The sequence below is a fragment of the Oculina patagonica genome, chromosome 1 (assembly GCF_052425735.1).
Source record: "Oculina patagonica isolate OP01 chromosome 1, crgOcupat, whole genome shotgun sequence".
Lineage (NCBI taxonomy): Eukaryota > Metazoa > Cnidaria > Anthozoa > Scleractinia > Oculinidae > Oculina > Oculina patagonica.
In genome coordinates, this window is record NC_135758.1 from 25,224,863 (window position 1) to 25,237,212 (window position 12,350).

General features: G+C 40.3%; 1 protein-coding gene across 1 annotated transcript in view; it reads right to left on the bottom strand.

The window, feature by feature from the left end:
* Positions 1-12,350, bottom strand: part of LOC144642805 (TNF receptor-associated factor 2-like) — a 52,820-nt gene that overhangs the window by 18,813 nt on the left and 21,657 nt on the right. The window contains exon 8 of the mRNA XM_078501891.1: positions 10,751-12,308. Coding sequence (XP_078358017.1) covers positions 11,253-12,308 — 1,056 coding nt within the window. The 3' untranslated portion in view covers positions 10,751-11,252. The remainder of the gene's footprint in view (positions 1-10,750; positions 12,309-12,350) is intronic.

The window sequence follows — 12,350 nt, forward strand, 5'->3', positions numbered from 1 at the left end:
TTCACGTTGTGATAGATGTATTTCAAACTATTTATTTCAGTAGATACACGATCGATACCGAAACAAAGTTCATCCATCAACAAAATTGGGTAGTCGAGGTCTCGTTTACTTGCCGTTTTTGATGTGTTTGATCGCGCATCCCGCCACTAAACTTTTTCACATTCCACATCCCGCCTTGATTTAAAGCCTCATCCCGCATCCCTCCAAACCTATTTTGGACCCTCTTTAAACGCCTTGTCGCTAGTTCTTTATATATAAATTTGCTTTTCTTACCTGGAATGTGATATGTTGATAACGAAATCATCTGAAGATTAAGGTTTGCATATGTATCTCAGCGAATTCGCAGAGACCTGGCCGCGAGGTTTTCGCTTGAACTCTGGCGAAGCCTAGCCAGCAACCTTAACTTGAGGGGGCTACGCGTCAACCATGTTTGGGGACCTTGCCCAGGCTCTGGGCTATCTGCTGGTGTCCAGCTGGCGGGTAGCCGTCAAAAGCTGGGGGAAGGGGAGGGTGGCACTTTTGACAGCTAGGCCTAGCTAGGTTCTGGCCCCTTTGAGCAAGTTTGTGTAAACTTTGAATGCCCTGTGTAGTCTGTGAATATTTTGAATTACACCGGTCGAGGGTTCCCTGTATAGATGACACCCTGCCAGTCTGTCAGCTGTCAGCTGGGCTCCTGAGGTGACAACCTTCTAGCCTGGGGGAGGGCAAGCGACTTGTAGTAGCTCGGGCTGTTTTAGGTGGTGGGCGCCAGGTTCTTGGAAAATCGATCAGGTATGTGTTAGAATGCTAAAACAGCTTTAGTAAGTAAGAGGCCTTTGAAGAACCAAAATTTAAACCATCCAAAAGTAAAAACTAGTAACGAACTGCTAAATATGTTGTCGGACCGGGGCGCTTATTCTAGGAAATACGGTGAAGTGAGCTCTACGATGAAAAAGCTCGTGGTTGAGAAGCAATTCGCGAACTATCGAAACGTCAACTTGTGTCGATAACTGGATAAAATATAAATCGGTATTAAAAATTTTCTCAGGGAACAAACTGTTACGGATGACTAAGAAGGAATCGAAACACACTGCACAATTTTTTTTAGGAAAATACATTTTAAAGTTACACCATTAGCTACCATTTGCAAGCGTATGGCGGTGCCGGGCGCTGACAAGGCAATAATGCAAATCAAGAAGGCCGTCATGTAGCGGTCATCATGCAGCAAAGAGCAGGCAATAACACATGATTTTACTACCGACTTTAGGGGTACATGTTACTTATGAAAGTTGCCATTTTGAGAGTTAGGAAACCCTCACCTTAAACGCCTTGTCGCTAGCTCTTTATATATAAATTTGCTTTTCTTACCTGGATTGTAAAATGTTGATAACGAAATCATGTGAAGATTTAGCCAACCGGTTTGCATATGTATATATTAGAATGCTGAGACGGCTGTAGTAAGTAAGAGGCCTTTGGAGAACCAACCATCAAAATGGAGAAAGAAAACATTTTTGGGGTGCAATATATACTATGTAGGAGGAAGGGAATTACACCACTGTTGCAAGCACTGCAACGACTGCCGGAAATGCGTCCGTGATGAAACAGAGCTGAGACAAACCAGTAACGCAACACTGATATCATGGTGACTGAGGCAAGTGCCTCGGTTTGCCTCAAAGCGGCTACGGCAATGCAGACAGACACTGACAGTGATGGAAGGGTACATAGAGAGGACAGCTGAGAGGTCGGTAACTCCGTCTTGAAACTGTATGTTTCAAGTTGAAGTTCGACTGTTTTAAATTTTTCATTTTCTGTCCTGGCCTTGTGTTTATGCATGTCAGCTTGAGGGTTTTTATTTCACTTTCTGTGTGATGAAGCTTGGGAATTTGATAGTAGGATGTGTCATTTATAGCTCCAATCTAAATTTACGTTCTTTATTTATATAGTTAATCATCGACAGCAATTTCCGGCCTTTTTGTAATGCAAATTGCTTGACTGTTAAGTCGTTAATTCTGGGAAACTGCTCTCGAGTTTTAATATCACGATCAATTCGCTCTACAACGGGCAACGGACACATTCGGGACCACAATTTTGTGTCCGTTATAATAGTGAGAGTTAAATTCAGACATATTTATTTGCCTAAACTTCAACCAGCTTCAACTCCGAGGGGCCCTTGCATCAGGAGCGCGGTCAAAAGCACGGTAAGCCTGGCAAAGCCCGGCCTGGCCGGGCTTTCCGGCCTTGATGCCAGGCTAGCCAGGAAAGCGTGGCCTGGAAAAGCATGGCAACCATGGCCAAGGCCAGGCTTTCATGGCCTCCTTGGCCATAAAAGCCCGGCTTTCCTGGCTATGAAAGTTTTATGCCCCTTTATGCCGGACTTGCCAGGAAAGCGTGGCCCTTTAAAAGTGTGGTTAGCTCGGCCAAAGCTGGGCTTTCATGCCCCCCTTGACTACAAAATCCTGGCTTTCCTAGTTTTAAAAGTTCTATGACCATTTTTTTTATAATGGCTTTTCTGTCATGGAAAACCAAATGGTCAGAAGCCCCATAATTTACTCTTAGCCATGAAGAGCACAGAAAAGACAAAATAGGGGTTTATTTATTATTCAATAAGTGTCAGATCAAAACTGTAGTTTTAGCAAAAGATATATTCAGGATATATTTTCCAGTTTAATATTAACTAAAAAGGATATCTCTGTTAAATCTCTGTGACTGAACGGGCTGTTATGCTGCATGAAATGCTCATTTGAAATGGGAAATTAATTTTTAGCTTTCTGGGAGTTCCAAGAAATTATTGGGATTTATATTGGAGCTTATTCTCAATATTAAATACTCAACTCGTGTATTCAAATGAATACCAATTTTAAGCCTTGCATTTCTACCATTGAATTTTTGGAAATTCCAACCTTAAACAATAAAATAATAAATGAGCATTATTTCACAACAAAAACATTGCTTACCAAGATTTAGACAAAGATCGTTTTAGACCGCGGAGTCCATTTTGCATTCTCACCAGTATCGCAAATGAAGTAAGACTTTCCACCCTTCGAATTCTCGAAAACCTTGGCGGACAAACTGACCACGCGATATGCGTTCCATTCTCACCATTTATTTCTTTGTAAACCTTGAATATTTCACAAGAATGAGATTACAACAAACAGAAAGCTTCGATTGATTCCTTTGCACTGCACCGCCATTACTATTGAGACTGCAGTTCAACTCTCCAGCGGACTTTTGTTGAGAAACCAATCACGTTACGCAAATCACCCCACATGACTTCCCACGTGACTATTGTCACGTTGAATCGCTACTTTTGGCGCCGTTCTGTTTTGAATTTACCTCTCCTTCCGTTGATCGTTCATGAGAAAATGTTTTGTATTCTAAATTGTTACAGGAGCCAGTATATGTTATGTCGCTTACAGTATTTATAGAGAACAGGTTTTGCTTTGTAAATGGCGAATAGTGTGCTAAAGCTTGTGATTCTTGGACCTGATCAAAGGCCTTGTTTATGGTGGAGCGTCATGGCAGTCGAGCAGTCGTTTACAAAGTGCTTTCAGGTGAGTAAGAGCTTAACTTTGATAGCTTGTTTTTCTCTAATAAAACCGGCTGGACTTTCATGGAACCGAAGGCTGAATTTTACAGAAGCATAACACTTTATTTGCTCCAACTGCATTTTAGCAGTTCGATATATGTTTATTGAAATTCTTTCCGCCGTGTGTGACGTGACGTGTTATTCCGTTACACGAATTTTTGCTTATAATTTCGCTCAGGAATTGAAATAATCTCCAAACCATTAAGGTTGCAAATTATAAGACTGTTTTTGATTGTGGATTTTACATAGTGAATTTCCCAGGGCAGTGTTATCCAACATTTCTTATTGGCATTGATCTAATTGCAAGCTCAGTAAACTGCTCATGAAGTTCATGTGCAGTCAGTTTATACTGAAATACCAAGAGGTTAATCGAGAATGCATTTTTTTACAGACCTTCAATTCTAAACTGGACAAAATAGAGAGAACTGAACTTTATCATTCATCTCATCAGAAGACAGCTAGCAGCTAAGTCTGTTTCTTCCTAATGTCTGAGTCAGAAACCATTAGCCACAAGTTTTGAAGTGTTGAATTTATATGCCAATTCAAGGAATCTGTGTTAAGACATTGTTATGAATGCACAAAGGAACTTAATGAAAGTGTAAACATTCGAAAAGTGTTGGCCAAATAAAAAAATATATGTGTTACAATTAAGTCAGAGAGTGTTTGTAAAAAGTTAATTTTCTGAGTTAAAAGCATGCTTATATCCCTTGGCCAGTCTGGCCAAAGCCTGGCTTTCAGGTCAAATCCTTTCCCCGGTTTCCCTGGTCTGGCCAGGCCGGGCTTGCCCTGTGGCCGCGGCTTCCCCGGATTTTTTTATCCCTTGGCTAGCCCGGCCAAAGCCCGGCTTGTGGCCGCACTCACCCCGGCTTTTAGGCCGGGCTTTGACCCCGGCTTTCCCCGGTCTGGCCGGGTTCCTGATGCAAGGGTGTCTGCAAGGCGGGAGTTGACTGTTATTTAATTTTTTAACTTATTGCAATCCGGCTGTTCTAACTCGGACAAAAATATTTATCAAGATTTCCTTCAGGTTTGAGATTCAAGAGCGAAATAATCTCCAAAGTGTGCTTCAGAACGGTCGGATAATTAATGTGGGCATGGGAATGTCCCTGGTCGATTTTTGGCGCGCTCTGGTTGTAAACAAAGCTATCCACGCGTGACACGATAATAGTTTGAATCCGAGCGCCGTGAGTCATTCAAGAGATGTGGAGTTAAATGAAAATAGACAGTTATATAAAGGCTATACACTGTATCCTTGGGATTCTGTGGTGTAGGGTAAAATAATTTTAAAATAGGTTCGTTTAACACAGTATTCATAGACAATTTAATGACTATGTGACAGTGAGGGAGTGAAGTACTTAGAGTAATCGAGTAACTGATAAAAGTACCGTACCCGCACTATTGTGACGTTTGAACATTACAAAACAGTCATATAGTTGCCCATCATGTAATTCCCAATACTTCCCATCTATCATAAAAAAGACATTTGTATTGTGGCATATTTTTTAAAAGCTAAAGTTTAAAAAAATAGCGCCCATAGATGACTGCATGCATGTAGGCGGCGGTGATTAGTCTCTCGATCGAACAAGAAAATGTGTAGAATCATTGTAATGTGATGAGATTCAATTCACAGAGAGCCATGCCTAACCGAAATGAATTGCAGATTTGTTTGTATCTATAAACTAAACCCTTACCTTAGAAATCCTTTGGTTGAAACTTGGTCTTTGTCAGTACTAAACTGCTTCCGTATGTGTATTGTATTTTGAACTTGGCGCTGTTTTTCACTTCAGCCAATAACAATGCAGAAATGTTAACAGCCGTCACCGTGAACGCGCAGGGGAATGTCCCTCGTGCGATCGACCTATTACAAGCTCGGGTCAGTCGCAACGGGAACTCGTGACAATTTAAATAGCACGGTGTCTATTCATGTTTCTAACCGGTGTTATTTTTGGATCAGTTTGATCCATGCCAGTATAAAGACTATCAATTAATCCGGCAATAGAAAAGCACGCACGTATTTCACATCGAAACCGAAGCTCGAAATGAAATATTTAATTTGTGTATAGAGTTACGACACAGGATCACACGTTGTAACACCAAAGTAAACTATATAGTTGCATAAAAGCTTAAATTAAATGTTTCACTTGAAACATAATCGCTGCATGATGTGAAAAATATTTTGAGTAGTTTAGCTTGTCCTCTAAATTCACGTAAAAATACTGGCTTGATCAAAATTCATTTGGTAAGGTGGAGCTGCAGGCGATGCTTAGTACTAAAAACTTCAACTGAGAGTAACAAGAAACATGTTGCTGGTTCTATAAGATGCAGTTAAGTTCACCTTTTTTAACACTGAGTGGTTTTTATAAAATCTTTCCAAATCTTGTCTTTATTCTTTGCCCCAATTATTTCTTGCTGGTTTTCTTGATCCTAGTTGTTCTAATTGTTAGTTCATGATCCTATTGTCTTGTTCATTGGCATGGGAGTTAACTCCTGTCAAATGCAATAAACCTAAAGTAGTGCCGATCTTTTTAAACATAACCTATTCCATCCATATCGTTCATCAGGAGGTCAAAGTCTGTTTCACACTGAATGGGAAACCTCTCTGTGAAAAAAAAAAAGAAAAACATAAGGAAGTAGCCCCTGATTACGTGTTTGCATTTTGTCAGGTTTCGTTTGCCACAAAAAGCCTGGTAAACAAACTAAATGCTCTAAAGAGCAAACTGATTTAAAATTCCCAAGCGACCCGAAAGGCTTGCTACAAACAAGGTTATTTAAAAATGCGTTAAAAGCTCACTACCCCGTTAAGGACTTTCTTCATATTAAAGTTGGCGAAAAGTATTGTATACTAACCCCAGACATTGCTTTAATTTGTTAAAACCGTAACAATTATTTGAGTTATGCCAGCAAATGTTTCAAGACGAGAAGTTCTACAAAGAATCCAGTTAATTAAATACTGTGTAATGTATCCAGAGCCTTACCGTCATCCATTTCCACAGGTTGTCGGTGATATCTTGTCGACCCCGCTCACTTTCCGCTGTGACTTTGCCAGGCTCAAGCAAAAACGCCTCACACTTGAAAGAACTCTTCTGACTTGAACTAACAGATATCTAAAAACTCCGAACGAGTAGTCAGTGATAATCGTCATTTTGCCTCATAAGCTCCGCGATGCTTCAATTGCTAACGGGTAAGTCCAAGTGAATAGTACTTGAGCACGAGCGTTCTCTTACCTACGTCATCAATGTTCCAGTGTTACTATAGGTCTTTAATGTTGGCCTTGTGACTAAATTTCCTGTTTGTTTTGCCCTGTTCCATTTCATCAGCGACCTGTGTATAATTCGGGGAATCCCCGACTCGAATATGAAGTGGAAGGGATTCACGGAAGGTGGCATTGGGAGAGTGGACGTGTGTGTGTGTGTGTGGGGGGGGGGGGGGGAAGGGGGAGGGAAGAGTGACAGGCATGTTACTGTTACGGACAGTTTTCTCAGTTCGAGAGAGAGAGAGAGAGTAATAATAACCCTTATGCATTGACACTGGAGCTAAAGCACGTTTGAAAGCAGTTTATTAAAACACAGTCTAAAATTAAAAATCGCGTTCTTTCCTGTTTGTTTTGCCTTGTTACAGTTCAGCGATCTGTGTATATTTCGGGGAATCCCCGACTCGAATATGAAGTGAGAGGGGTTCACAAAAGATTTAGTTCGATTGACACCGGAGCTAAAGCACGTTTAAAAGCTTTTTATTTGTATATTTTTTCATGAGGAAATTGTAACACGTGGGGGATCATGCCGGTTGCAATACATCTATCACTTTTTACAGAACGATCCAGGACCCTTTGATCCTGAGAACTTTGTAATGTGGACAATAGCAAACAACAAACAGTTTGGAACAAACAAAAGCAGTTTTATTCCATGTAAACACGTAGAATTTCAGTGAATTGCAGATCGTCAATGAAAGCATTCTCGTCCCCAAAGGTCGCGATTCTTTTGGTTTGCACAAAAAAGGCCAATTTGAAATCCCGCGATGTACGGACTTGAACTCAGCTCTGATTGGGTGGGAATCGAAAATGAGCATTGTGCTCTTGTTCAACTTTTGGAACTGGTGGTGATGACCTAAAGAGCCGCGGCCTCTGCAGACGCCGAGAATGCGAAAAGTGAATTATTAAAAAATTGAGTATGTATGGTTCGCAAAAAACTATAATAGGTTTAAAATTCACATAAAGACTAAAGTAGGTTTTACAATATTTGAAAGGGCAACTTAGTGCCATAAAAATAATGCATGTATGCATTATACACACCATTGGTTATAAACGATAAAAATCATGGTATACAGAAACTGAATGTTTCTAATACATTTACATTGCATGAGGTATAAAAGAGAAAATAGAAACAAGAAAGCCGAAAACTTTGAGAAAGATAATGACCACTACATGCTAATCTATAATGAAATATATGATTAATTAAATCAGTGTGGCGTTTGGAAAAATCTGGGTGGTGGTTATTTGCAGAGTTATGATACCAAACGCTCAGGTTCAGTCTAGCTTTCAAGTCTATTTACTGATAAGTTGTAATTATAATTGCAGATTTTATAACAAAATGTCTTATTTACATCTGTCAAAATCACGTTCGAAGCGTTCAGATAACTACCAAAAACAATCGGTAATCCATATCTGCTTTCGCAGAGATGTTCTTTTGAATATATTTTGATCTATTTTTTTTGTGAGCCGACTCGGTTTGTGTTATCCGTTGCAGCCTTCAGCTTCAGTAGATAACACAAACCTCAGTCTGTAAGATATTTCAAAATTACCTCGTAGCCCCCTCCCCTGGGCGAAGGGGGGCGGTCCTCATTGACATTTTGGATGAAATGCGCCGTTGGGTCTCTGTTACTTTAACCCCACAGGAGATCACGTTGAGCTGCGTTTTGCAACTCTATTCTGACATGACACTAAAAATCAACGGTAATAAAAAGATTATTTGCTGTTTTCTCATAACCGTTGATTCTTTTTACTTAAAACTGACGGATTTGATTTTGATTTGAATTGATTTTAAGATTCGACACCAAAAATCCCTACCCTATCCAAGGCTCGTTATTTTTTAGAAACTCTATTTAAGTTACCATAATGATGCAAATTTCCATTTATGTAAGTTTTTTTTTCAATTCTTAGTGAAAATTTCTTGTATTGACTATTTCAATCTTATTATTTCTTTTTTTATGATTGTCACTAGCAAAAAAGAAAAACTACTATTTAAAACTGTAATAATTACTAGATTACTAGTATACTTAACACTAATACTACTAACGGTAAATAATAAATACAAATCGTAAACAGTTTTTAAGTTTTCTTGTGATGTCCAGAATAATGAAAGGCTGATAAACTCACCACGATCTTGATATTTCTGGACATCGAGAAAAACCACTTCAATATTTGTACATTGTTGCAAAGAAAATAGAAGCCAAAATATTAATTTAGTCTGAAAACTGAATGGACACTTGATTCCTTGTTAAAACCTTTCTTATATAAATATTTACAAGAAGTGATTAACTTTATGTTGAAAACATTTCGCGTGCTTATATAACTAAAATGGCACTCGGGTGTATTTGCTTTTCTCGTAGTATTATTTTTGCATGAGAGTTTTATTTATTTATGGCTTGAAATATACTACCTACCTAGCTTAACATGGAAATCTTAAGTAGATACTCTTATTATATGGCAAAGCCAGTCTTAGGTAAATCCGAGCGTTCTGATTGGTTCTTTCTTGGTCGGGATTTTGCCATACGGACCGTTTCCATGAAAACGGTCCAAGTCGTGTATTTTTTTCGAAAGCCGGCAATTTCAAAATTTTCAACTAAGCCTGCCTAAAGAAAACGCATTCTTCGCAAAGTTACCTGAGAAGAAATATCCATTCAACATACTCAACGACAATGAGTTTTAAAAAAAATCGAGATTCAAAAGTGCCAGTCACTAGTTCACAAGTACGGCGAAGGAAGCAAGCCGCAAGGCGCTTAGGCGATTGATGGAGACAACGAAGATGCTCTCTTTGAAGCAGGAAAATTCAGCGACTCCAATCCAGTTCCACTTCAAAGAATTGTCTGGTGGTTTTTGTTCTTACACCTCGGTTTACGAGCCAGAGACGAAAGCCAGTCCGTATTTTAAAAGTTACGCAGGGGAGACGTTCAACTTCAACAGCAGAATGATAGCTAAAATATCTTGGTTTGGTTAGCCGAGCGGCCTCCTGGCTTTCGGTGATGCCTGTTCCAGTTTCTACATCAGAAGTTTCCCGATCTTTACGATAATAAAATCCATTTCATGGTGAATATTCATCTTCTTCGTCACGATCAATAAATTTGTTTTCAAACTCGTGGTAGTTTGTTCTTTCTGAGTTGCTCGCGTCATCATAAGCACTTTACGGAGGAAGCCCTTTGAATGCAAGTGACCGGAAGTGCTTTTTAACAAAAAGAACAAGCATGGCCCGAGTGCCATATAATAAACTACTTACTGACCTACAATAGCTTGCTCGAGCCACACTGGGGAATACTGGCCCTCGGTCGTTTTTGTACGGACCTCGCTATGCTCGGTCCGTACTGCTACGACCTCGGGCTTGCAATATTCCCCAGTACGGCCCTCGTGCTCGGTTAGTAAGAGGTTAATATTTTTAAAAATATGTAACTTCTTAATGTTTTAAATTAAAATATATATTTAATTATTTACAGAAATCTATAAAAATGATATGGTAAAAATGTTATATATAGTGTTAAGAGTAGCTACCCTTCGTGAACAGTTTCATCGAAACTACACGATTTGCACCTTAGTGAAGTAAGGAAATGTATAATTAATTTACGAACTAATTATGTAATTAAATTAATTAATTGTTAATTTATTACAATGACTCATCCCCAGTCACCTCGAATAAAACAAACTCGTGCTCTAAGCTGATGCCTAAGCCTGGTTCACACTTGTGAGATAAGCTCAAGCACGAGCATAAGCACAAGAAAACGCTAGTGTGCACCGAGGTGAAATAGGTACAATCATATACACAAGAAAAAGAAACCTTCCTTTTTCTTGTACTTGCGTTTATGCTTATTTCACTTGCGTTATGTTTATTTCACAAGTGGAAGCTGGTGCGAAATAAGCACAAACACAAGCGCTTGTATATGTCGTCTTGTATATGGGCTTAACGCAATTATGCAAGTGTGAACATTGTGGGTATGCTTGGGCTTATTCTTGTGCTAATCTCACAATTCCGAACCAGCCTTTAAAGCTGTTATCTGCGTCTCCAGTCGGGGGAATAAGTACCAGACCATGGCGAATTTATTTCTACGGGACCGGACTGAACCCGCAGTTTCGGTCCCTAAGTTGCTCAGCAACTTTTTCGCGCCATGAGGACTTGACTACTCTCGACTCTTACGCTTTTCTTTGATTGTATAATACCAATTTAGACAAAATATTTGTTGAGAACGGCAAATGGTCCCTCGCAGCTAAAGGTCACATGGTACAACATCTGCTCTGGAATACTCAAAACAAAGAAAAGTCAAGCATGACTGGTTGAAGTCGCTTTGTTTTGGACGTCCCGTCGCGTTGATTGCCCTCCAGCAAGGTGTTATTTTGTACCATGTAATGGTTAGCTGCAAAAGGTCCATTGTTCCTCCCATGATGGTCTCTCTTACACTGTAACTCACCGCAGGTTATCTGAAGGCTTTTTTACAGATCCACAGTATCAACAATGATTTTTAGGAACATGGCATCATCCCGCACATAGGCGTGGTTATTTAACTCGGACAGTGGGCAAAACAACGGGCACCCACTGGCGATGTTTGACTCTCGCCTGGGCCTTTGGAAAGAAGAGCTGCTTCGATCAGGTCTGAATGCATCGATCACGTGTTCAACATTATCCTGATCCAACAGCATCATGGTGACCTTCTGTCTGAATGGCCAGCGGAGTAACGCGTCAAACTCACCACGCATGACAACAAAGAACAGCGACAGGTGTGTTCCTTTGCCCATGCCATCCCCGTTCAAATACAGACGCGCACACATTTTGTACCCGTGGCGACTGGTGTAGAAACACGGGCTGTAAATGGACGTCTGTCTTCCGGTGATGGCGTCGTTTCTTTTGCTAGCATAATCCGTTATTTTCCACAGCAGGGTCCCGTCATAGGTAGAAACTTGCTGTTGTCGAACATATTCCTCGATGTCTGAAAGAACAACGTTTCTGAGTGCCATATTGTGCTCTGTGGACTCCATTCTTCGCTCAAGTCGCCTGATACTGTCCACTTCGCCGTCCAACTGGCGTTTAAGTGACGATACTTCCTGTTTCACATCGTTAATTTCACGCCCTGTCTCGCTCAATAGAAACTCGATGTTATTGCTCCCATTTTCGGCATTCGTAAGACGTCTAGAAATCTCTTCCGTCATATGGCCGGGCTGCAGTGAAGAGAACGTCGGCGTCACTGGTAGCCGCTCACCATGGCTTGCAACTGTCCTTTCCAACCTAACCAATCTCTCGGAATTGTCTTGCAGCTTTTGTCTCATATCCGTTGTCTCGCGTACAACTGTGACTATGCTTGATATAGCACTGGAAATGGACCTTTCGGAGCCCCTCATCCAATGATCGCTGATACCGCCACCAAATGCACCGCCAATAGCAAGCTGACTTTTTACTTGTTCCTCGAGACGCAACACAAACGTCAACAACAGATTCAAATGGAACATCGAGGACAGTTCGTTGTGTTTTTTGGCCTCTGATTGCTTCATTTTCTGTAAAGTGAATGACATTGTTAAAGTGTGGTATAGATAATC